The sequence below is a fragment of the Xiphophorus maculatus genome, chromosome 11 (assembly GCF_002775205.1).
Source record: "Xiphophorus maculatus strain JP 163 A chromosome 11, X_maculatus-5.0-male, whole genome shotgun sequence".
In the NCBI taxonomy this organism is placed as follows: Eukaryota; Metazoa; Chordata; class Actinopteri; order Cyprinodontiformes; family Poeciliidae; genus Xiphophorus; species Xiphophorus maculatus.
This window is the reverse complement of record NC_036453.1, coordinates 27,800,979-27,828,904: the sequence shown is the minus strand read 5'-3', so window position 1 is coordinate 27,828,904 and position 27,926 is coordinate 27,800,979. Positions and strand designations below refer to the sequence as shown.

General features: G+C 38.8%; 1 protein-coding gene across 2 annotated transcripts in view; it reads left to right on the top strand.

Moving 5' to 3' along the window:
* Nucleotides 1-27,926, top strand: part of dscam (DS cell adhesion molecule) — a 97,274-nt gene that overhangs the window by 3,053 nt on the left and 66,295 nt on the right. For both annotated transcript variants that reach the window (XM_023342675.1, XM_023342674.1), the window contains exons 2-3: nucleotides 24,388-24,705; nucleotides 24,870-25,019. In XM_023342675.1, the coding sequence (XP_023198443.1) occupies nucleotides 24,388-24,705; nucleotides 24,870-25,019 (468 nt within the window). The remainder of the gene's footprint in view (nucleotides 1-24,387; nucleotides 24,706-24,869; nucleotides 25,020-27,926) is intronic.

Sequence of the window (27,926 nt, the reverse complement as noted above, 5' to 3'; positions counted from 1 at the left end):
TTTTCTTTTTTGTTATTATTATTTTGCACCTCTTCTGGACTGAGAGCTGCAGCTCTATGAAATGAAAGCTTTTAGAGCTCCGGTCCAGTGCGGGCTGCTGAGGTTGTCTCTATGGAGACCCAGGTAATGAGTGCTGCTGCAGTGTGGGCTTTGGGCAGGAGAAAACGCTGCACTCCGTTCAGGTGACCCGAGCAACGCTTTTCGCTATATTACAGCCCTTTACTCCTTCCTTGCAATTACATGATGATTACCTTTCACTACTTGGTCTGATTTGCTTCAATGATCGCATTGATTTGTTTATATTTTGTTATGCCTTTTCATGAAGGAAAGAAAAAAAAATCTAACTCTGCAGTGAGCATTTGTGAGCCCGTCACACGTATCCCCCCACCTCCCCTCTTCCCCGTTTAGCTCCGAACTGCTATTTGCCAATTTGAGGACACATTTGCAAGCTCATCTCCAGCGCATATAAACAATCCACTGCTGCAGAGAGTGAAAGCTGCTGTGGAGTTCACTTCAGCGCCGCTCGAGCCTTTGAAGTGCTCTCGCAAAAGCGCCTATTAAAACCATAAATGTAATAGGAACAAAATATTCTGATTATTAGGGGACAGAATGGAGGAAGTGGCATAATGTTGTTTTATTTTGGGGGTTTTTGCCCGGGGATGAGGACAAGGCTGAAGCGGATGCTCCATCAGACCCTAATAAGCTCTGTAAACATACAGTGGAGATCCTCTGTTGGCTTTTGAATACATTTAGCTTTCTGTGTGGAACTGAAAGACACATTAAGAGATTAGACCTCTTAAGTTCATCATGTTATAAAGTAGAATTTAGGTTGTTTGTTTTTTCACTGCACTTGGGTTTAGTGATAGTTTCTGCAAAGTAAACTATTTATTGGGTCATTCATGTTAGGAAAATGCGTCCAAGTTGTCTGTCATCAGTAGTTAGACTGATCCCGGTAGAAACAGGGATTATCAGAGTCAGTGAAGCCCAGAGACAGGAGACCAGGTTGGAATAAAAATATCTTAGAAATGATATTCTGTGTTTTTAGATTGGCTCCAAGGAACCTATTGATCACAGTGATTGGTCAAATGATGTGTTACTATGGGTGGATGGTATGGACATAGGATTTTGTTGTGATTTTTTTTGTGGTGCTATTGCGATAATGATAAAAAATTATTATTAAAAAAAAATTTGCTCTTTTTTACTGCATTGCACAGTCTTCAGAGCACCACAAACACAAATCCTGATCTTGGAAAAATATCCCAATTTCAAACAGGCTTCTTCAGGATGTGAATTACTTACTGAAGTATGATTTATATCACCAAGCTACAAACAGTAACTGCATTTATTAATAATTTTAAATGTTCTGATATTTATTGATGCTCTCATAGAACAAACAAGTGGACAAAATAGTAAAAATAACCTTTCCGACAATGCTGTGAGTTTGTTCTTTTATTTAATGTCATTAATTGGAATTTATAGAGGCTACAATAAATCAAATTCTTATCACGATAAGAAATGTTTCACGATAAAAGGTGCGATAACTGCCCACTCCTATGCGTTGACATGTTGACAGATTCGTGTTTAATTTGTTTCCCCATCAGTTCTTAATCCTGGAGAACAAGACTAGTGCAAGCACTTTTGAAAGTGAAGATCTTACTGGGGTCGGGCATCTGTGCTCTGTGAACGATACGATATGTTTATCTGATATATTAGCGATACATGAGATGCAATTAAGCCCAAAGCTTTTATCACAGGAGGATCTTGTGTTATTTTCCATATCAATGAACATCTGACTTCTATGAAAATTCTACCATAAAAGTGTAATTTGCAGCTTTTCGGTATCTTAGTAGTAGGAAGCAAAAAGTTTATTTTCCAGATTCTCTATATTATATTATATTATATTATATTATATTATATTATATTATATTATATTATATTATATTATATTATATTATATTATATTATATTATATTATATTATATTATCAATAAGAATAGGTAAATCTCTTTGACACTGTTCATAATGGAAAATGTCTTGACCTTTACAGAATACAAAAAGTGGTTATTATTTTCAAACAAGGACAATTAAAGTGAAAAAAAGTTTTGATTTACCAAAAATAAGGACATATAATTCAAAAGTATTGACAGAAGATACTCACATGATTTGCATGATTAGGGTGAAATGGACTATAGATGCACTTTCAGCTTTTATTTTGGCAGACTTGCTGTAGTTCTATTTCCAAACTGTAGGTGGTAGTGCTGAGAAATAATACTGATGTGCTGCTGGAAGGACAGCAGAAGAAAAACCTCACGGGTCTTCTTTTATTTTTTACCAGAACAAACCATTCATGTATCTAGATTTTATCCAAAAGCTCCTCAGCATCTAATCATGATTGCAGTACTGATCCACTGGTGTTAGAAATGTCTAAAGTCAGAGTCTGTATTAACATGATTTTTAGGGTTGCACTGATTAAACTTTTATGTACTGGTTCCAATATTTCAATATTTAAAAGTTCTGATTTTTCCAGATTTTGTTGAAAACTAAAGACAGAAACACAATTTTCTTCTAACTTGAGTTCAGCTATCTCTATAGCAAGTTTACAGTAATGGGCTTTTACATATTTTAGTAGCAGGCAGCTATATGTAGTAGCTAAACTTAAATTGTAATATTTAGAAGCAAGAGCTAAATTTTTCTTGGATGCTTTTCATGTTTTTAATTTCTGGTTGAATTTGAAATTGCCTACATCTCATAAGTTAATGTATGTTTACTGAAGTAGTTGTCAAACAAAATTAATTTGAACTTTGCTGATTGTGTCAAACACGGCTGTTTAATAAATTATGATTCATCAATATTATTTGGAAAACTTCTAAGTAAGGTTTTTTAAGAAACCATATGATAGCAACTTTGATTTTTCAGAAATCCAGGGCAGCCACTTTGATAGAAAACATTTTTATAGTAGCAACACTACAGAGGACGATTCCCGCTCTACGGTTCCTCAAAAGTCATTAATTTCACAGCATTTTTTAAAATTATTCTTAGATACCGTATTCTGTTCTATTTTACAGTTTTAAACAACTATCACCAGTCAAAACAAGGATGCTTAGAGGTCACATGAGGGCCAGAGAGAAAGTGGGTCTCTGAAGACCCACGCCTTTTGGTTTACATCTGTCACTTCACGTAGAGGCAGGAAGGGTTGACAGAGTCGAGGCAACACACATCAGCAAACAACAGCCGAGCTCAGCTCTTCAGTCGCACTTTAAAATCAGCACACCAGTCAACTGAATGTAGGCCACGGGGAGCAAAGCTTCAAAACGCTCGGTTTGAATAAAATGGTGGTCATATTTCCATTGGTTCTATACAATAACACAGTGAAACAAGTCATTATTTTAAGACCGATACAATGATATAGCCTTAGTCACTTTTCAGGTTTTTATTTAAGACTGCTCATGGCAACGAATAAATTAAAGAGGCTTTAATCCTTCTGTAAATATGAGAAGTATCATAGCTAGTGCTCTAGATGGCAGTAAGAAGTCCATTTTTTTTTTTTATAAGATGCTGAAGATGTAACATCAGAAAGGATTAGTGACTCACTCTTTTTGTGGACAGAGCGGACTAATCACTTTGGGATTTGTTGGTGCCATCGGGTCAGGATTCTTTTTAGTTTCTTTGAGGCTCCGCAGTGCGTACATGTGCCTCGACGTGGCTGTGAGCAGACTCAAGCATATGTTAATGGATGCACATTGAACTGTTAAAGGTTTCATTTAACCCAGACTGGAATGCTTAAGGAGATGATAGTGTGTAGTGAGGCAGAAAAAGAGGGGGAAGACGGGACACGCAGAGACGGATCATCTTATTTTGCATCTAAAGCTCAAAGAGTCGGATCAAATCGGCTTGTTTTCTTTTTCTTCCAGAAACAAGATGGTGACATAGTCCTTATTCTTTGTTCGTGTTATTGTAAATACAGCAGGCCACAATCTGCAGGAACTAGACTAAACATTGTTGTTGCGCTTTTTGGCTTAGTAGTGTAGGTTAATTTAAAGAGAGATCCTCTTTTTTCTGCCAAGATGTAAACATTGTGTTGTGTTTTGAATTAAATATGGGAAAGATATAAGATAAAATTTACTAAATTGAAGTGAAATAGGCTTGAAAACAATTTCCAGTTGTTGTAGAGAGAAATATTGCAGATATTAGTAGGCTGTAAGCTTGGGGAGGGTTGTTAACAAAACCTCCCCATCCATCCCATGGTGCCATAATGTTGTAAACCACCAAAATTTAAAACATAAAATGTTTTCAGCAGTCATTCCACTTGCTGCAAAAACAATGGCACATATTGTCGCAGTTACAATAATGTTGTTTAAGGTCTTTATTTGGGGTGTTTTGATTTTGATAAATAATTTTGTGGAAATATGAAATTAAATCTAGGTGCAGGTCTCCTGTCTTTATCGAGTAACACGGACATAAAAAGTTAATATCAGCTGGTTAATTGACCGGGCTTTTGGCTCGGGTATCTAGCCTGCTGCTTGTCTGAGTTGCTGTTTATAGCTTGCCAAATATATCTTTAATTTCCTGCCTTAAAACACTATGTAAAACACGCCTTAGTTTTCATACTATATTTAAACATAAACTAGCCTTCTGGTCAGCAGTGTTCAGCCATTACTCGACACAGCTGATGAAAACTATTCTCACTTAATCACTTTCTCTGGCTCATTTTTCCACTAGTACCTACTCAGCATGACCCCACTCAGCTCTGTACAGTTATAAAGGTTTTCCACATGCAATGATTGTGTGGTACCAGGCCCACTTTTCAGAACCTCCTTCGCAAGGGTGTAGAGTCGGGCTGAAGACGCATCAAAAGACTGTTGGTCACTGATTGGCTATAGGGTGACGTCACAAGGGCAACTCCCTTGCCACAGTCCAATACACCATTTGTAAAAAGTCGCAACTGAGTCTGACAATAAGCCATGGAGTGAGCTGAATATTCAACATGTCCTCCATTGTCGGGTACAGATCACGTCATGATACTTCAGACCACAGGTGTCAAACTCCAGTCCTCAAGGGCCGCTGTCCTGCAACTTTTAGATGCGCTTCTGCTGCACCACACCTGAGTAGAATAATTAGGTCATTAGCAAGGCTCTGGAGAACTGATCTACACAAGAAGGAGTTGATTAAGCCATTTCTTTTCAGTGTTTTGTACCTGAGGTACATCTAAAAACTGCAGGACACCGGCCCTTGAGGACTGGAGTTTGATACCCATGCTTCACACTCTGGAGTCACCCAACTAAATGGAAAAACCCGCCCACGAGGACTGTTACTCAGTCATAATAGTGAACCACTTAAACTGTTTAGATACTACAGTTATTGACTGTCCTAAAAGTCGCTTGATGATGTCATCAACTAATCTGCATATTTCGCCATGGGCTTTAAAAGAAAAAAATATTAACGTCAGTAAGTCAAAATGTAATTAAAAATACTCTAAATATGTTTTAGGCAAATAAATGACTGAAGCTGCGTGAATCAAAAGCACAAATTTATTTTAGTGTGGCAGTTTCTTAACCTTAAGTCACATAAAAATACTATATTTAGATTATATTTACATTCTTTGTGATTCATAGTGGTATCAGCGGTAGGTTTGCACATACGTGATGCAATTGCAGTATGGAAATGGGATGGAGTTGATCTCCTCTCTGCCCTGACTGCAGGCTGCTGTCAGACTGACCACCTGCAGCTGTTGGGGTGGGAGGGTCTCAGTTCAGCACTCATTGCTGATATATGATTTGTTCTTTCGTATGCTGTCGCCAAAATCTCCAATAGCATCGAAAAAAGTTGCTAGATTTATCTCCAGCTGCCTTTTTGAAAAAAAAAAGTTGCTAAATATAGCAACAAAGCGACTAAGTTGGCAACGGCGTGTAGAGTAGAGCCGAGTCTGTAGAGCGGCTGGGTGCTTCTGGAAAAAGGCCAATAGAAGAATTTAACATGTAAGAGAGGTATGAAGGTAATGTTTTGCAGTTTTGACACAGTAACTTTTACAATCTTCAGTGTATAACTGATTACTAAGTCATACTTAATACAGGTGCTCAATATGGCTGACAGGACACATGTACTGAGGGGCTCGGCAAGGGGGACTTGCTGGGTTGGGTGAGGAACCCGTTGATAACTGCTTGCAGTTCTAGTTCTAACTTCAACTCACGAGGCAATTCAGAAACAAAGACGTTTGCTTTATTTGCTAATACTTACAAACAGTTAACAACAAACTTGCATACAGAAACAGAAGATCTTCCTTTCACAGAATTTTGGCTTGTGTGTCTCTCAGGATAAAGAGAGGCTACAGTTCAGCATGATGGCAAACCTCATTACTTGGATGTCTGTGAAATTTTCTGTGGTGTTCTATCTTCTCTGAAAATGCCATGGCACCAAAAAGAGCTTGGTCCAGTCGTGAGCTAAAAGGAAAGGTGACTTAACAGGATAACAATTAGGTGTGTTATTTATGTCTGTGGACTTTTACATAAAGTAGGGCAGTAGGTCAATGCTGGGACCAAGCAGGTAGTTGTTGTAAATGAAGGACCCGGTCACTGTTTCTTCATTGTTTGATTTTCTTTTTCCCACAAAAGATAGATTTTAGTTGAACCTAAAATGAAATAAAGCTTGGGGATGAACCTAAATGTAGGATTCATTGGGCTTTCTTCAGTTCATTTATGCATACAGTCCTTCAATCGCTAAAACAATGAGTATATAATGGAATTTAGCATCCATCCATTTCCCTACCTTCCTAATTCCTAGTATGGTTTTTCAGCAGTCATTGGGTAAAAATGCGGCAAAGATTGCTATGGCAACACAGAAACAAACATCCTTGCAGACATACACATTTACTGTCATTCACCTGAGAGCCTTGCATGTTTTAGACTGTGGGAGTATTACAGGGCCAGGGTACCAGCTGAAAACATTATAAGAAAAAAAATGGCAAGATTTACACCACAACTCTATCTTGCAGCGAGCAGCTGTGCTATCTCTCCGCCATGCTGACATGAGTTTGAATATCCAAAAGTAAGTAGCATATTAACAAGCTTACATATCTCTTACTTCTAAGAATGTTGGCTGCTTTTATGTTGGGGTTCTGAAATCAGAATACGATCACGAGTTTACACAGTTTGGAAATCTAACCAGCAGAAGGAAGAGGTAACGCCTGGAGAAAAGCCGTCCCTGCACCTTACAAACATCACTAATAAAACAGTTATCTATGACTTCGCTTCCAATCAACTGTAAATTATTACATTTTTTATTGTATTGAACCTGAATCTTTAGAGTAGCATGTAAAATTCTGCGATGATGCCTAAAAATATGTTGATTAGTTGATAAAAACGGTTTGCTCCATTATTATGTCTGGCTCTTAATTTCCTCAAACAGGTTTAATAAATGTTTATTATTAAGCACACTTCTGTAAGATAGGGACTACTTCCTGCCGTCTTCTTTGTGGTTTGCGCCAGTGGCAACATCTGGTTGTTGATCATGTGATTCATGTGATGTTATCATTGCAGTTTTGCAAAATTAACTAATTTCGATACAGCCAAAAAATAAAAATAATTAAACACCTCATGCTAGTGCTAAAATTTTTTTTATTGAGAACAGAAGGTTTTTTCAAAATGTGGTGCATTTCTTTTAAGTGAATTTATTTTTGAAATGTCAACATTGTCCAATGGAAATGCAGCTACTGTTCTCTGTGAAGCAGCACGCATTCTTCATTTACGAGATTTATCTCTTTCCTAGTTAACTGTCTTTACTTCTGCTCTGTTACAGTACATCTGGGCCACAATAAGTTCGCTTTCATCTATAAAGTTGCAGCTGACACATAGAAGATGAGGAGCAAGAAACAGTCAGGGACTCTGGGGCTGATTTTGTGCCCCACTGACTGCCTTACTGGACATGTTCATTAGGCAGAGCCAAACCCTTGATTAGCATTCCTAATCCAGCTTCGTTCCCGCAGCCGGGAATGTGTAACATTTTCAAACATTCTGCCGAATGTTTCATTAAAGTGCTGTTAGCCCCCCAGCTCCATTCTGCTCCAGTCTACGCTCTATCAGGCCTTACCCAGAAGTGATTATGCTAATTGCTGTTTGATCAGATGATTAAATTATAATTTGATTAATCCCGGGCACTAAACGCTCTGAAAACGTTGCTGTGTGTTTTTGCTGCCTGGCGGTGTTTGCCGGGCCCTCTGTCGCCAAGCTGCCGGTTTAGCGCACGCGACCCAGGTGTCGGACGGGATGAGGGATACGCGTCAGGCTCCGATGGAAGGCGGGCACGGCCGTGAGTGGAACCCCGGTTTGATGTGCTGTGGCTTCATTATCACAGGAAACACGGCGGTTAATGAAAGCCGCTTCTCATCTCTGTGCAGATTGAGGGCAGCTCTAATGCAGACAGCTGCCATTTTCTCAGTAGCGTCTGTCTCTGTTGCTCTCAGCTGACAGTGTATCCATCAGGGTGATTTATTATAGCGGTGCATCAGGCTCCCATTCTACACCGCTAAATGATTAGATTTCTAAACCATATTCCCAAATCACAAGGTGAGCTTCTAATGCACCGTGATGTAAGAAAAATACAGACAAAGCGATCTCTCTTACTGTATGTATAACATAAAAGCAGAATATAGATCCACCCGAATTCAGAATGTACTCTGTAGGTTTTGCATAGTGGAAGTAAGTGAGGAATTAATACTGTTGCCTTTGAGGGAAATGGAAGGCTGAAGATGGGAGGGGCTCTGAAAGTGGCAAGTCATCTGACCCACAATCCTTTCTTAACCCCAGGACTTTGATTTGCCCTCCACTGCCACCTGCGTCCTGTTTTTTTTTTTTACCTCTTTCTTTGTCTCCGTATCAGGGGTCTCAAACTCCAGTCCTCAAGGGCCGCTGTCCTGCAACTTTTAGATGTGCCTCTGCTGCTCCAAACCTGAATAGAATAATTAGGTCATTAGCAAGGCTCTGGAGAACTGATCTACACAAGGAGGAGGTAATTAAGCCATTTCACTGCAGTGTTTTGTACCTGTGGCACATCTAAAAACTGCAGGACACCGGCCCTCGAGGACTGGAGTTTGACACCCGTGCCGTAGATAGCATGCACTGTACTGAGGCCTTCACATGAAAGTGGTTTTATTAAAAAGAAAATCAGTTTCTTTGAAATAATTCCTAAGCTTGAACCTTCTGATGCCATGAAAGCATCACAAGGACTTTCAAATTAAAAGAATATGCACCAATCAGAGATTTGGGGACAATTTCTGATCTCCGGTATTTGTGAAGCTATGACTCCACTGATACTGATGTTAATTGAATTCTCTTTTAATAAACAAACTTGAGAAGCATTCATATTATTTTCTTCTAGACTTCCTACTGAGGGTGAATTTTCATAATAAATGCAAAATCGCTCAGTGAGTCTGTGAGAGCTAATTTAATGCAAAAAGAGAGGAGTGGAAGTTAACATTTTAAACTGCCTTTAATACCTTTTATTGGCTGTTGTACACAGTTTAGTAATCAAGTAATCTATTGACTATTCTGATGATTAGATGAGTAACCAAATAAAAACTTGTCCCATTCTGTAGTAGTTACCTAAGCTAATAAAAAAAATATATGAAAGAGAAAAAAAATGCTAGTTAAAAAAACTACTCACTGTTTTTAAAGAAAACATTTTAATGCAATATTATTAAAGTCTTTTGAAGGAGAATTTTTAATTTGTTTTGGTCAAAATCTGATTTTTGAAATTTGATTCAATAACTTTTGTAGGCAGTGTATTAAGAGCAGCTCTTTACAGCTGCAGAAGCTGGTTTATTAGAAACATGCTACCCAAATATTAATTGGGGAAATAATTTAGATCCTTGTCTAAAACACTTCCAAACCTCATCCTTATCTTCAACACTGTTGCAACAACATCATAATTTATCATTTGCAATTTCAATCCCTTACTTTACTGATTAGTTAAAAAAAAGTAATTTGATTACATTAGCATTCAACTTCTAGCATGTTAATGTGCATCACTGGTTATATCTGCATTGTTAAAGGGAGACCTAAAAATGCAGCTGCTATTATTGAAATTATATTGTAATTTGAAAAACGAGTGCTGGTGACAAGTTTCTTTCATGGAACGAATGAGCTTTAATTGCACTTTGTAGGAAAACAGATGACACTAAGAATGGACAGACAAGCTGAACATTTCACTGTCATAAACATTTTCCACTTGCATTTTAGGTGCCTTGGGATTAATTAAAACAATCCATCAATCCATCCATAAATCTATGGTAAAAGAAAACCTGGACAGATAAGAAGCTGCGTTTCCACTGACCTCATAATTGTGTAATTTGACATCTTGAAAACAAATTTGCTTAGTGGAAAAACAACAATTTCAAAAAAACTTTCATTTTTTGATTAAAAGCTGTGGCGCTAGGATGAGGTGGAGTTTTATTGGCCTCATCAAAATTGTTTTATTTCACAAAACTGCAATGGAAAAAAAATTTTTTCACATCATACGAGTCACATGATCACCAACTAGATGTTGCCACAGGCTCAAACCACAAAGAAGATGACAGGAAGTAGTTGGACGATGATGACATGGCATATTTTTCAATGACTTGTCACGTGAACAAATTTATTCATGTGGGATTTCTTATTTAAACCCAGTTGAAGAATTGTGATTTTTTGACATTAAGATTCACAAAGTTTTGCGCACATTTGTAATGGAAACAAAGTTCTTGTGCCTCAAATGTATTTATCAAGAAAAAGAAGTCAATGAAAAGTGAACTTTTATAAACTGTTATCTGCTGGTTTCTGGCAGATTAACGACACTGGAACTAAACATGTAGTGCCTCAGGTTATATTACGCATGTGCTGCAACATCGCATAAGTAGTGTAGATTATCTTCAAGTTGTCAGCCTTCCTCCTTAAGCTAATCTCTCCATTCAAACACACACACTGGGTTTAATGTCCTCCTCCTCTTCCTACCTGATCCACTCTCTCCTTCTGTCTCTTTTTCCCCTCCATCAGCTCAGTCAGGCTGCGGTTTAGAAAGCGAGCAAATGTGGGTGGAATCTTTAATGAAACAGAAATAATGCCACTCAACCACTCTCTGAAAGTATACACAGTGTATACTGCACTTCAAAGTATTACATACAAATTTAAGTCAAGTACTGTCGAAAGGTTCAGAAAGTCAGAGACTAAAGAGGACATCTCTAACAAAAATGCTCTGTGTGAAACGCAGCTCTGGTGGTGCTGAACGGAGGTAAGAAATTTAGGACTCCAAAGTTTCTGCACCAAAACCAAAGCCAACAAGGTGGTTGGATCAACATCACTAAACATCCATCGCAAGCGGTTAGCATAACCATGGCAACACACGCAGGAATGCTGGAGAAAGCAACAGAGTGAGTTACTGAGTGAAATCAAAGTGTTTTTAAAGAACGGTTGGAATTTATTTGCAATTTAGACCCATAGAAGATGTCAGAGAGAAAATGTAGTCCATCTTATGAGTCCTCAGGCTGCTGAGCATTTTAAACATTAATGTGGTGAGCTGTGGTGAATGAAGCACAAAGTATAGTTAGGTAAACCACTTGTCAGGATTCTGTGTAAAACATGGCCGTTATCACTAGGAAGGTAAGAAAATTCACAGCAAAAACACAAAATCTACCAAGTATTTTTGGTCTAGTTTCTAGTGCAAATATCTTGGAGCACTTGAAATAAAACATAGGAAATTTAAAAGTAACTTTTCATTAAGAAACATGGGAGAAATAGTACTAGTTATAAGTGAAATAATCTGCCACCAGAACAAGAAATTTTCCCATATTATAAATAAAAATGTCTTGTTCCACTGGCAGATTATGGCATTTAGTTTTTCATCAATCTTAAGGAATTATTGATTTTAACAAGCTCCTGCATTTTGCTGAAAAGTTACTTGTAAGTCACTTTTGTCATATTTCATGTGTACTAATAATATATTTGCACTAGAAACTAGACCAAAAACGCTTGATAAGACGTTGTGTTTTTTGCCGTGTTGACTGTTTTTGTTCATATATTAGGAATTAATTGGGCTAAAACATTATTTTCGAGAGGTTTAAATCTTGTAAATAATTATCACTTAGACTTGGTGAAGCCTGGCGATATCGCAAATAACAGTAAGCAATGTTACACTGGGAAAACATAAGTAGCAGTAAAATATGTAACAGGTCGTTTTATTTGCCTTCCCTTAAGCTATATTTGTTTATCACAGAAAACATTAAGTATAACACTGCCTCAGGAATAACTTCAGTTTTCAGCTGTTCAGACCGGAAATAAAAGGCGAGAGCTGCTTTCCCCAGAGGTAAAACAATCTGCCTCAAAAGCTCATTATGTGGTTTCATTTATTGAAGTAAATTTATGAAAAGTTGTTGGTAAATTTGGCTGTTCTGGTTTGTTTTCTTCTATGTAGTCTACATTAATAATCTAAATTGATCAAAAAGAGAAAACAGAAATGCAGACATTTATTTTAGAGCAGTGATTTATTTAAAACAAATCGAAATCCATTTTCATCCCATCTTGACTGTGAGGGGATCGTTCAGCAGACAGTTTTGCACGTGCACGATTCATTTATCAGCCTGGACGAGGAGAGAGCCGCTCTGACTGGATCTGGGAGACCGCTGCTGTGCAAAGATTGGGCCACCTGTGAGAATTCAGGGTAGATGAGGGGCCCAAAGCAGAACCTGATGCTCATAGGAAAGAGTAAGAATGAACTGTGGTTTCACATCAGTCTCCACTAATGTCAGAAAAGTCACCAGATCTGTCACTGGTTGCTTTTATTTAAAGGCGCAGTTTTATGTGTTTTCCCAGCACATAGTGCCATTTTATAGTACAATCAATTAACTATGTTAGCTTTAGTTGTTATAGAAATGCTACATGTATCAAACATGACTTAAAAGAAATGTGACTTAGTAATTTAGCACATTGAAATTTGGCCTCTGTCTCTTTAAAAAATCCTGCTCTTTCTAACACTCCACTTACAGGAAGTCATCACATCACTCCTCTATTAACCGTTTAACGTTTTTATCAGCGTTGCACTGAGAAGTAGTTCATATAATGATGTGCTCAACTGCAGATGTGCAGTTCCACCAGGTGTTTGCTAATTGCTGCTGGCTAGTCTGAAGGAGCAGAGTGGGGAAGTCGCGGGTTAGGGATGCTCTGTGAGGCCGAATCGCGGACGCTTGGAAACTGCAGCTGTTTTTGATGAGGAAATAACATAATCTGATGTAAAGCACAAAGTTGTTTTCACGTAATACTGCCCCTCTAAGAGTCACTGTCGGGGTTCAAAACTGGCCGACTTGGTGACCATGACTATGCATCAGTTTTTCTGCACCAGTCAGACCTTTGTTTCTCTGAAACACAAGTAGTACGACTGCAATGTGCATGATGTCTTTGATTAGCCTTTGACTATCCTTACAGGTACTTCTGTCTAGAAAATGGAAGCGTTCACTAATGTTATGCAATATAAGAATTCATAATGTAATGTTAACCCTAATGTAAAAACGTAGAATTTTTATTGTATTTTTTTAAGTTTTAGACCTCTTGGATAATGAAACCTGCTTTCTCGTTGTTCTGTCTGTGTAGAGGGTTGCTTGGTTTCACATTCCCAGTCTGCGACAGAAAGTACTCTCCAAAAAGCTGATGTTGAAAAAGTTCCAGTGATAGTACTATCTGCGTCCCCTAGAGTTGTATTCATATGCATAAATTATGGTTTGCTACACACCCCGGTTTTAAAGTTCTAGTTTGGTGTGTATTCAGTACATTACATATTGAATTACTGGAGATTTGGTTACCAGTTGTACCTGAATACAAAATAGAAGGTCAACTGTCTGTGAAAATGTGTTTTATATATCGTACATAGGTAAACAATCCAGTGGTTCTACACAACCCCAATAGTGCAATTCAATAGATCCAACAGAGAGTCCTAAACCAACATGGCTTATGATGTCGTGGATTTCTCTGTCTCTACTTGGTGTTTGTGTCCTAACTCAAAAATGACTAGTGTCTTCTTTAACCAGCCTTTGTCCATTTATTCACTTGTTGGGGGTTCTCTTCTCAACGGTGTTTTTTTCTTCTTCTTCTGTCATTGGGTACATCCACACCAGACCCGTTTAGTCCACTTTAGTTGAACTCTAGTTTCTTGCCAAACGAACTCTGGTTCGATTGCAAACCTAGATCTCTGTTCGATTGGAGTGAACGCTGGTGCAGTCCCAATGCATATATGTAATTGGGCATCATTCCAAAAGCAGGAAGCGAACTATAGCACAGGGCATTCTGGGTAAATGCAGTCAAATTAAATACTGTGTCTAGCAGGAGAAATGGCTCGTGATCAGACATGGATTAACGAGGAGGTAATATTTTATATTAATAAGACAAAAGAGAAATTCTACAACCTCTAAAATCTGACACCATTCCATTTTTGCCTACATTTCATAAAGAAGGGAGTTGCGCTTAGTGCTTTCTTAAATTTTTTTTGTGCTGTTTCCTTCAGTGGTTCTTCGGTCTTTGATGTAAAAACACCCTCAGTCAGTTTGATGTCACACATTCTTTATATATTTGATCAGTCTTCCAAGTAACAAGTGGTTGGGAACGTTGCTGTGGTCTGCCGGCTTTCATGGAAATGAGCATTCACTGCCATAGCCCACTCAAAGGTGACTCTTATTTTGCCCTCCAGAGAGCTGACATCAGAGGAAGGTAAAATTGGTTTTACATGGGAGCTGCATAGCGCTGAATGGGGATCTTAACATTATTCATGAGAGCAAATTGGGCACCGTTGATTTAGAAGAGTGGGGGGACTCTTGCATGCACACATCTATGCTCAGTGCGGTGCTTATCTTTGTCGCTTATTGTGTAATCCCCTCGGGCAACGGGGGAAAGGGTGGAGGTTTGGGATGTCATCATGAAAACCAGCCTGTCCTCCACCCAATCTCCACCCTTCCCTATCAGTTGGCCTTGCCCCTTCCCCCATCCCCACCACACTCCTTCCCTAGGCGGCTCCTTCAGAGTTCTGCCTTAATTACCTGATTTGCCTGCCATGAGCTGTCAGTGTGACTCAGTGCTATAGCTTACCCCAGTGGAGTCGCCCTAATGCCTTGATGCCTCAGTGCAAGCTGTAGCACAACAAAGATCTCTGACCTGGTAAGGGGCACAGTGTGGCTCTGAGCCAATCAGACCCTGCTGTTTCAAAATGTTATCAGCCTTGAGCAGGGAGGACATGTTAAGGCTAATAGCTAATTTAAAACCCTGAACGAATGGAGGAAACCAAGTTGTTGTGGCAGACCGCTAAGCAGTGAACCTCAGTGATATGGCAAAAAGATGAAACACCATGGAGTTGTTGTTTTTTTTTTATTTCAGTGCTACAGGAATACTGGAATACTCTGCACAGGTTTTGCATAAGCTGATTAAAGTTGTATGGTTGAGGTAAATATAAAATGAGCAGGGTTGAATTCTTATGGGCTAAAATATGGGTTAATGTATAGACCTTTTTATGTTGTGTTTAAGTGGGATGTGTATTGATCAGACGCTTACTTAAATAAATTGGTGAGGTAATTTTGAAAGCAACCACTGATTGACACTGTTAGAGTGGATGATAATGGGTTATATACTGTAGGGTTCCAAAGCCTTCAGGAAAAGATTGGAATATTAGTATTATCCATGCCTGGATACACATGGGAAGAAAAAATAGTTTTGAATAATATTTATATTGCCATCTGTCCATTAAAAGGTTTGTTATACAAATTGAAACAGTAAATTTTAGTTTTGAAAAGTCTGGAACTTTGTTATGAAGAGTGCTCCATACAGTGATGCCAACATGCAGCAAACAGCAAAATGCACTGTGAACACATGAATGATGCGAACAAAAATTCAAATGCTGCAAACAGAAAAATGCTGCAAACAAAATAAAAATTGCAAGCGCAAAAAATGGAAGCTAAATCCTAAAAGCAGCAAAACGAATTCAAACAACAACAAAAAATGCTGCAACTGCAGGAAATACAAGCGGAAGGGAAAATGCAGAAAATAGTAAAAACAACAGCAAATATGAATTGTTGCAAACTCACTCCACAAACGGAAATGCTCCAGACGCCTAGCTAGAGTCGATTGCCAAATCGTATAGACCAAACCCTCAGTAAAGACAGAATGTTAAGATTTAATAGGATGGTCAGAAAAAAGGAAGAAAGAAAAGTTGTGTTATAATTCATGGAGTTTTACAATATTATAGAGCTATCACATATTCACATAGACCTACTCCAGACTCCCCATAGTGGTCTATGGGCAGAGCCTCACCTGTCATCATGGAAAAATGATATATAATGATAAAAGAATTTATATTGCTATTTTCACCCTGTGGTTGTACTATAAAGTACCTATTTTTCATTTAGCTTCACCAATTCTGATTATATTTTTTTCAAAATCACCAAATGTTCGCATTTTCCCATTCAAATGCTCGGAAGCAAAGCTAGTGAGGCAGCAGCGAGCAGAGCCTCACCTGGGATTGCACAACCTTCCGCTAACTGCACTGGCTGCCATTCTATGGGAGCATTATATACTGTATATACAGTATATATACTGTATATACAGTATATATACTGTATATACAGTATATATACTGTATATATGCATGTGTTTTCATTTCATGTACAGTAGTTGGAGCATTTTGTCTGTGGTTGCAACATTTTTGTTTGCTGCGTTTTTCTGTTTCTTTTTTTCATTTGTTATGATGTTTTACCTTGTTTCACGTGGTTGCATTACATGAAACTAAAAAAAGAAGAAGCGTTTTTCTTAGCTTGTTTGTTCAGGAGCATCCAGAATATACTTGTATAACCTTATTTCTAAGAATGTTGCATTGTTAAAACATTTCCTCATTCAGACACTTCAAGATGAATCTTACGATAGCAGGCTAAACCCAACAAGATGTCTCTCTACCAAATCTGACTTGATGTCTTGCCTGCACACCAAGCCCAAGTCAGGATCTATGTTTATCGGCTTCCAGACATTAATGCCCACCCCCTCGCACATGCACTTCCATCTGACACGCCTGCATACACTCTCCTTGACTGAAACACGTCTGGTGCCCTTGAGCTCTAAATGGTGTAGCAGCGGCTCCACAAAGGGGATGACTACGCGAGGAGTCACCTGCAATCCACGATTAGAGGATTTCAGCAGGGCCTGCCACCAATAGGTGCTGACATGTGGGACTGTGCTAAGCATTATTCCACACAGCTAGTGGAGGAGACCTACTTCACTGGCCCAACAGGACTCCGTCTCCCTGCTGCTGTCCCCTCCTCTGAGACTTACCAGGGTAGACAACGCAAAAGGAGAGTTCATCATTTATGCATGTGCGAGATTTATAATTGAACAAATGACTTCTTCTTTTTGGTGTGTTTTTCAGCAAAGCTAAATCTAACATTAGGACAGCCTGGTGAAGTCGGAGGTGATTTGATTTTGGTGTTTTCATTAAGCAATCAAAGGTAGACTGCATTTTAAAGGGGCAGTGTTATAGATGAAGGTAATTTTACTTATATAGCACATTTTCAGCAGCAAGGCAATACAAAGTGCTTATGTATTTTATAGCACAGTTGAGTGACTATATTAACTTCAGTTGTTCTATCTATCACATATGACTTAAGAGAAATTTGACTTAGTAATCTAACACCTTGAATTTGAGCCTTTGTCTCTTTAAAAGCATCTACTCTTTCTGAAATTCTGCCCCCAGAAAGTCATCGCAACATCACTCCTCTATTAACCTTTTAACAACATTTTTAGCAGTGTTTCACTGAGAACTGGCTCTTGTAGTGAGCTCAGCAGATGCACAGTTTGCTAATTGCTGCTGGCTAGTCTGAAGGAACTGAGTGGGGGAGTTATGAGGGAAGGGTGCTGAATGGTTGCCAGGGGAGATTAAATATTTTCTCAAACATGCATGAAAGAATCAAAGTAACACTAAAGGTATGTTTTTGATGAGGAAATAACATTATAATATTAAGTAAAGCTCAATAAGTTGGATTTTACATACTACTGCCCCTTTAGAGTATCAATGTTGACAAAAGAAGAGAAGCTTTGAAAAAGAAAGAGGAATCCTTACTGTACAAAATTGTTTTTCATCTATTTAATAAATGCAAAGAAACATGCTTCTCAGCCAGGCAGAGACAGCCTTCAAATATTTCTCTCTCAGTCTCAGAGCTGACCGACTATCGACAGAATCCACATGAAAATTTCATCACATCTCTCCAGATTTCGTTGCCAGCCCCCGCTTTTGATCTCACGCCGGTGTCTTCGGAATCATCAACACATCTTCAGAAATGCGCTTCGCCACTTTACGGAGTGCATCTGCGAGCGGCACATCTGTTGTGCGCTGCATCTTGCTTTTCATGCCAGCCATTAACCAGATTATCATTTAACAGCCGTGCACACAAACACACTTGATGACAGCCAACAGCCGCCCACATGTTGTCTCTCTTGCTTGCGAGCGAGCGTTATTAAAATAAATTGTCTGGAATTCACAGCTGCACATTCGAATAATATGTCATAAAAATACAAATTGGGTTTATGTAATTTCTCCTTTATTAGATAATTCTCAGGGAAAAGTCACACACTGTTAGGGTTGTCTTCAAACAAACAATCCTTGTTATTTAACAGCCCAGGAAAATGAAAAGTGTCTGCCTGCAGGTGTCTTTTTCATGTTTCTTCCCTTCTTCAACTCTAGGCTTTGTTGACATCTTTGCGCTCATGTATAAAATCATAATATCTGCCTGGCAGATATTAAGGTTATGGTATTCGCCAAAAAAAAATAATACTGCAATTGATATCAGTTTTCACACACCGCACTGATAGGATCAGGTCACTGACCCAGTGGTTCTGTTTTTTCATTTTCAAGCATCGGTGGCTCAAGAAAAAGTGTTTATGCCTGAAGTGTTCTGATATTTGTTCTATCCTGCATGTATTTTGCTGAGATTTCAACACTTAACCTAACTGTAAACACAAACCACATTAATGGAGTCAGAAATGCAGTTTAAAAAGTCTCCAGTAAGATATCTGAAGAAACAAAGAGCAGCTGTTCTTTTCTATTCACTTTTGATCTGCTTGCCCAATTGCATAAGCGAACCAGTCGATCATGAATACTGGTCAGATAAAAATGTATTTGTTTGTTTTCTAAAACAGATATCTGCAGAAACAATGTTAATTAAATTTAAACATAGTTATGTCTCCCTGCCTTGGATTTTGCGAATGTTGCCTTAAGTAAATGATGATACAGCATCAGCTTCCTAAGCGTCTGATAGGGTGGGATATTACTGCTGTCAGGCCAAAATGTTGCATCTCCACTCTTCAGCATTTTTTTGTGAAAATCAGTTCAGTTGATCCACATCCACATCTTTCTGTGGTTTAATTGGTACACATCTATCATTGTTGCAATACACAATTAATCAATTAATCTCATGATCAGTTAAGATGAGCTTGATAATTTCCACTCTAATGATTAATATATTTTGAGGCCCAATTTTGTTTACAGACACCCGGCCAGGCCTGCACATCCGTTTAAAAGTATCAAAAACAGCATGTGACTTTGAACAAAAAGGGTTGAATTTATATTTAGAAGACAAATGTTTGGTTTTTTTTGTCTTGTTTTGTTTATTTTTATTTTTTAAAGAGAGGAGGGAGAAAGTGGAGTTTAAGCTGATTTTTTTCAACTTGAACTCAACTTGTCTCGTACCATCCTGCCACAACATAGTGTGGAAAATACATATTTTTGTAAAAGTTACATACTGCAGCTTTAATGTTTTGCAAAATATGCATTTTCCTTCATATTAGGACCCATGAAACATGTTTCTTGATATACCCAAACACATGGAAAAATAAGAAATAGTGTGACGAGCAGCTTTATCAAGTGACAACACTGGTCATTTCAAGTCGTCTTCTTCTTTTCTTTATGGTCTTTCCTTTGTTTCACCTTCCCTGTTAAATTTGACCTACCTCCATTTTAAGAGCTTTCTATTTCCCTCCTTGCCCTCTCGACCCCCCACACTTACTATTTTTCGTGACCTCTCTGCGCTGAAACATAAATGCACCACCAATGCATCCTTCCGAACCGTTGGGATCTGGGTGGGATTCGCCTCCCCATCAGTTGCCACCATCTTTACGGATCAGCCAGCCATAAAAAGCTGATGGTGGCGGCGGAGGTGGTCTCCATTTTTTATGAGTTGGTGCAAATCATTTTATTGAGACAAAAGCAGTTATGAGGCAAGCTCTCCTCTCCTCATCACTCAGTCACTTTTAAACATGCTGGGACCATAGCCGCCTGATGGCCGCTTGTTCTCATTTAGAATACAATTTTTCTGATGGATGATTACAGCCAAATGCTACTATACTGGGAAGGTGGATAAATGTGAATATATTATTCCAATATGAAGAGATAACGCACTTTAAACAGATCCAGGCAGCATCTAAATTGGGTTGTTATTTCCTATGGTTTTACGACAATTTGTATTATTATTCTTAACTTGTGATCCAGATCTGAAAACTAAAGAATTTTGAGTATCTCAAACTTTAAACCCCAGATTTTTCTTGTATAAAAATGCTGATTGGTTTAAAATTGTAACTATTTAAACTCAGATATGATTAAGTGTGACAAATTATAATTTCATGTCCTGTTTTCTTACATTACCTTTAATTTATTTAGTCCATAAAATCACTTATGGAGTCTGTGGTATTACCTGAAGTCGCACATAATCGCGCACTGTGCCAGTAACAGACAGTTGCGTTTGCTTTCATGGGGCCAAGAGGACTCAGCGGTATTTAGGAGATCATTACAGAAATGTGGACAGATGGTGAGAGCCAATACTGAAACAGTCATACACATAAATGCCTCAAGCTCCCCGCTATTCATAACAGATGCTGTGATTTTATGATCATCTTGATGGCAGATTTTCCTACTTGAGAAAACCCATGACAAGCTGTTACTCTGTGTGATTACAAGTCCGTAAATTAACCACTGAGAGGACCCCCGTGTATCACTGCAGGGAGAACGCAATGTTTATTAAGCTCGTGTCTCTGATTTTTCTGGAGTTTTCTTGTGCCTAAACCCTGTTTATGCAAGAGTGTGGCATGGTGTTTGTCTGTCAGCGCAATCCGTCTCTATGAACACCCACAGCAAATAGTTCTTCATCTGAACAGTTCCTGAAAGCATGTGCAGCTTTAGCCAGAAGCTTCCATTCACTCATCATGGTCATTTTGTATTATGTATTTACAAAATGAACTCTCTGGATATTCTTTATCACACACAAGGCCAAATTAGCATATACAACCTCAAATATATGCTTACATTTCCCTAAATATAGTAGTAAGTAGTGCTGCAGGTTCTTTAACATTATCAGGCCTTATTGTCATTAATACTCTCAAATGTCTGTGGCTTGTAGTTTATCTTGGTCCTCAAAAAAGGTTTTGATTGCCACGACTCATTCGATTGACCAACATGTAGAACAACAGGAATGTCTAAAGAGGTCAGTGAAGTGAAGGGGAACTTTGTAATTATCTTAAAATGACAACTTCTTTTCTTTTCTTTTAGAATACCTTTTGATTGAGAATTATAAGACTGTCAGTTGAAACAAATGTAGAGGTTATTCAGCCGTGTCAGCCTTTCCCAAGGTCCAAAACTGTCAACCTCAGATTGAAGGTGGCCTGTTATGCTTCCTTGATCAGGTTCGGACAGGTCTATGGACTATATAAAGCATGTTCATTACATTTTTTGCACAAAATCCTTCTTAGATAATTAGATTTTAGTCTGGTCAGTTCTGCATATGTTGAGCTGCTTTAGGGCATCCTGTCACTTTAAATCTAAATAAGCTGCTGCTAGCCAAACCCCCCACCAATATATTTCAGTATTAGGGATTATTCTGATTATTCATATTTATTGTATAAATAGTAATACTGAAATAAATCAAATCTTTCATATGTCATAGCAGGGTATAACTAAGCTTTTGCAATGGCTTTACCAAAGTACTACGATAGACCTATCAAAAATATCTGAATTATTCTCAAATTCTAGATCTGTCAGGAAAACAGTTTTAATTAAATCTAACTATTCTGCCTAACAAAAATGGTTAGATATTCAATCAGAATTAGCAGACTAACAAACTAGCAGATGACTTCAAAAAGTTTACGGTTGGATTGCTTGGAGTATTTAATCAAATATTAGTGAAATGTATGAATGAATGTGAGCCTCTATGTATAATTCGGAACCTGTACGGTTTGAGAAAATTCACAATTACTTCAAAAGCTCACATTTTTAAAAGTCCTTGAAGTTTTATATCATACAATCACCACCCTGGAAAGAGAACGGATCAAATAAACCATTAAAAAAATCCAAGTTAAATGTGCTATTCATGCCTATTACGACTGACTATATCGAAGTTTGTACCGCGATTTCCTTTCATCTCCATTGCCTTCTTCTGACACCATTTGGATCAGAAACGGCAGCCTTGTATCTGTTGACAACTTCAGGCCTTCCTCTCTCAACACCTCCAGGCCCAACCCTCAGAGTACTGCATGTGTGAAGTGAGTCTAGCTCTAAATGTGCAGAAACATGTGTTCGCCACATTGTTTGTTTGCTGTAGCAGGTTGAACGACCAGTGGGTGGAAGTGGCTGGTGACTCGAGAACGCTCATTAGGAATTTATGAAGCGCTAAAATGTTTGGTCTCCAGGGAGGGGGGATTGGCAGCTGTCGCGCAGCCAAGCAAGTGGGCTGGCGACAGGAGGAGGGATCCCACATTAGCACAGAGTGGAGGCTGTGGTATACGGCAGCGGTGCCTGAAATATTTACAGTAGGTTACTGACACTGGTGGTGTATGCAACAGCTTTACAAGGCTGCTCCTATCACAGAGCACGCAACGTAGAGTCAGCATTTGAATATTAACAGATTTTATGTTGCTTGTAGCTGCTCAGCAGATGGCATCAAAATAATTCACTAACTTCTAGTGTGTTGTAAATCCAATTGCGCACATGATCTTCAGCTTTGACTCTAAAATGCAATTATCCAAAATTATAGATTCAATCTTTTCAACCACATTTTTTTTTGTTTTTTGACAGATGTTTTGCAGCATTTAGGTACACTGCTGTAAAAAGTTTAGTAATACTTGTTTAATGACCTTTATGACCTACAACTTAAAAGACCTGTTGAGATACAAAATGTTCAAAAACTGGAAGTCTTTAAAACTTCAGTTTGAGTCGGAGCGTGTCAACAAAGTTTTGTTCTCAATTAATTAACTGTACTATCCTGTATTACCCTGCATAGTTCATAGTGGTTACGGGCAATGGCTGTTCCAAGATGAATCTTGGTGGGTTGATTTCAGCTTACCATTCCACTTTGAGACCTTTTAGTTTGTTGCAAGGCCTACTAAACACGTGTGGTTCACTAAAAAAAGTTGCACTACATGGGAGTCATGCCGCTGCAACCCCACCAGGCCACACTAAAAACAAACAATGGTCACTGTGGATTATATGCTGATTTGTAAACTGTTTACAGAAAAGAAAAGTAGAAGAAAAGAGCTAAGAAAATAAATGGAGGAATTCCTTACCTGCAAATTCATGCATTGTTTTTTGGCGCAGAGATGAAAAACCAGCGACACTCCCTGCTTCTTTCCTCTACAAAAAAAAACAAGTGCCAGTTCTGTTTTTCTTCCTCTGCTCCTGATGGCCCATAGTTTTCTTTATTTACTTTGTGTATATTGCTTTTAACCAAGGGTTGTTTGGTCCATGTTGATGTGCATATAAGTGTAGGTGAAGTCAGTGAACGGTTCCATCTGAGTCCACTGTGCTTCTATTGAATAGATTTACTTGAGTATGTATTCAAATTAAATGTATCAGATGAATGTGTTGTTTCTGTTGAGTCTGTTAGCATGTCATTACAAAGATAAAAACTTTTTGATACCTTGATATCTTAATGATCCATGCCTAGTCTGGGGTAAGGATAACCTGGTGAAAACCAGCCCTTACTTGCTTCATAGAGAGTGTCTGAGCTCTCAGCTGTTGAGAAACGATTGCTTCCTAGAGGCATAGATTGTGTTATGGTTTTAAATTTTAACCAATTGCTAACGTTTGCCAGTGATGTAGCAAACGGAATTGCACAGGAAGGGAGCAGAGGAAAAAAGACTAGAAATCCTTGTGAATCCTTGAGACCCTTGTGACCCAATGACAGCAGCATGTTGACTACTTCAGGTGTAGTAGTCAACATGCTAGTAGGAGGCTACAGGTGGAGTCCTGCAGTTAGCACTAAAAAAACAATAAACTAACTTTTTAGGTTCAAAATCCAGGACTAGAATTACATTTTCTTACAATTTTGTAATCTTGTTCTTCTCCCTTTCTCTCTCTTTGCAGTTTTCTGTGAAGATCTACGTTCCAGCTTATATTTTGTCAATGCATCTGTGCAAGAGGTAGTGTTTGCCAGCACCACAGGGACATCGGTGCCCTGTCCCGCTGCAGGCGTGCCCCCTGTCTCACTGCGCTGGTACCTGGCCACCGGCGAGGAGATCTATGATGTGCCAGGGATCCGCCATGTGCACCCCAATGGCACCCTTCAGATCTTCCACATCCCCCCTTCCAGCTTCAGCAAACTCATCCACGACAACACTTACTATTGCACAGCCGAGAACCCCTCAGGGAGAATCAGGAGCCAAGATGTCCACATCAAGGCTGGTCAGTTTTTTGTTTTCCCTCTCTTCTTTGAATGTCTCTGCCACCGATTGATTTGTTGTAGCCCTGGAAATTAACATTGCACTAAAGAGAGGTTGTTTGTCTGAACTCTGCCTGCGTCGTTTTCCAGCTTAAACACTGCACACCTCTTTGTCCTCTGCCTGTAGTCCTACGAGAGCCGTACACTGTCCGGGTGGAGGACCAGAAAGCCATGAGAGGCAATGTGGCGGTCTTCAAGTGCATTATCCCTGCCTCAGTGGAGGCCTACATCACTGTTGTGTCCTGGGAGAAAGACACAATGTCAATCAATGCTGAAAGTAAGGCATTACACCTTTCTTCTCTAACAACCAATGCAACAATGTTTGCTAGACTATGACATGCTCAGATAATGGTATACATGCTGATGGGAATGCTTGGTGAGGTATGTTTTGCTTGGACCAGGCGCAGACCTCTTGGGCGTGCTGATATTGATATTTGGATTTTCTTCTTTTTATATTCTCTTGAAATAACAGTGTTTCCATGATTGGTGGTGTGTGCCACTGCAGAGAGGGCTGTTTCTCTACATCTGTCTGACCCAATGATGGCAGGGTCCTGCTCGTCGTCCTTTTGCCCGGTCTTCCACGAGAGTGCCGGCTGCCAGCAGTGTCACTTAGTCTCAGTGTATTGACCCATTTCTCTGGCTGATAGGATGCATTGCGGCGCGCCGATCATTCAAATCACTTAAATGGAACGCTCTTCTGCGTGATTGTTTCCCAGCCCTGGGGGTGAAATTCACTTTATGTGGGGCATTTAGCAAACTCAATAGACGAGTGCTAATGTCATTTTGCTTTTGGATGGAGGGCAAGTGCTGGCTAGCCATTGCTTTCCCCTTTTTTTGTTGACGTTTCACATTTGTCCACTAAGGAAATATTGGCCATGTTGAAATCTATATCAATCTCTAAATTGTACACAAATTGATTTTTGTGCTAGCATGTTCTGTGATGTCCCTGAACTGTTTGTTGTCTCGCTGCCAATGGTTTGGCGGTGCAGAGTCTGAGCCTGCCACAACGCTGCCAGCCACAATTGTACTTCAGTTGCAGAACTTGCCATTTGTGGATATAAACATTTTCTAAGGCTTCAGAAAATTTATGTTTTTCACTGTACTACCCCACGTTTTTATGACCCTTTACTTAGATGCCAGATAAGGTGCCTGAGTAATCGAAGTTGTTTCCAGCTGAATGTAGCACAGGTGGGGTAGAAGTGTTCCCTCTTTACCTTTTTTTGCTGAATACTGCTGATGAGCTGACAGGAAGAAAAATATGGAAGACCAATTGAGATTTTTTAGAAATCTTTCTGGTCAAAATAAAACAGTAATACTTATGTAGAAAAAAAAGATGTTGCAACAGTCACTTTTATTCAGGTAATGTAAGTTTAGAGCTAGCAAATAAAAAGTTGTTGATCGATGGCTCGTGACTGAGGCTTGTTGTACTTCCCCATCACACTGATGTACACACTTTTGTACATCAGCCTTTCATTCCAATGGTGCTGGAAGAATATAAAACCCTACAAATGCCTATACCTCTCTATCATACACAGGTTGTTTATGAAATTAGTCAGGATCCCTATGATGTTTTGGACAATTCAACCACATGTATCAATAAAATCGTGACCCAAATCTATGAAAACTACACCGAAAGGGACAGTATGCTTTTAAATGCTTGTGTAAAAACTGTTCCAGAGTAAAACTTGTCTAATTGTGAGTAAATCATACCAGCTCATGCCTCATGGAAACTAAAAATGTGAAACTTTGACTGTTTGAGAATTTGAAACATCTTTTCCTCATTACTTTTATAGTGAAAGTTGCAAATTCTAACAAGGTGCTTACCTCGGCCAGTAAAATCATCCTCCCATCTGGTGCCATCAGCCATGTAAATGCTGTCAAAAAAATCATCTAGCCACCAATCCACTTCTCTCCTGCATGCTAAATAATGGATGACAGAAGCCTATGAATCTATGAGCAAGTGGTCTTTATTCACGTCTCAATGCACGCACCCTGCATCGCATCGTCCATTTCCCCCATTCTCTGCTACACAGTTTTTAAGTGCACTGTCTATGTGTGTGTGCGTGTGGGGGGGTGTTTGTGTGAGTGACAGCTCCACACAAGACGGCTCAACCCCTCAACCTCAAGACCAACCTAGGGCATTTCACAATTCAATTATTTAAAATCGTATCAACACTTTGACAAAGACAAAAAAGCTTTAAGAAATGAAGCTTTTCTGTCTCTAGCATGAATAATTGACCGAGACTCTTCACTTTAGAAGATAGAGCCTGGTGTGCTGCACTGGTTAGACATTCCTACTGTCGGCCTCACTGGACTGGACATTTTCGAGCTGTTGCAGGGAAGACTAACAGAAGACTTATGCAAGGATCCTTTTGTCCGTTTGAAATGATTTTCACTTTATGATGAAAAGTGCTTTAGGTCATAGCATACTGGCAAAGCAACTGGTATTGCTCACTTGTCTTTCCCTTCTTTTTTTAATACAATGAACCATCAAAATAGTGTCTTTTTGGAAAAGATGAGTTTGATTTATCACAAAGTGAATCACTGGAAAGTTTCACCAGATTAGATCAAGAGAGCAGAGTTGCCTGTTGATTTAAATAAAGGAAAGGTGTTAAAACATTTTGAAGGGATTTTTATTTTTATACTTCACACAGGTAGGAAATTCACACTGAATACCAGAACTTATTTGCATTTTTATATCTACTCAAGCATAGTGGACTGTCCAAGGACACAAACTCTGATCCATTCAAAACCAACCAAACTGCTCTGGTCCCCTTAGAGAAATATTAAAATATTGTAGAAAATGTTATAAATGTAACTTTATACAGAAATTACATTCTTCTGTTGTTTGTTTATGGCTTCTGTTTAAGGATAAAATCCAGTCTGAATAGTTCCCTCCAGTAAAATCCAGATATATAGAAACCACTGGCAGATTTTGCTTGGAGGAAATCTTGACACATTTCCTCTGATTTAAGTGAATATTTTGGAGTTTCCTAGTCAGATTCCTAATTTGAATCTGATAGAAAATCTGTGGAAGGAGCTAAAGATGAGAGTGATGGCAATGAAGCCTCCAGCCTTAAAATCTCTCAGCTCATCAAAAAGAAAAAACTATACTATACTATACTATACTATACTATACTATACTATACTATACTATACTATACTATACTATGCTATGCTATAT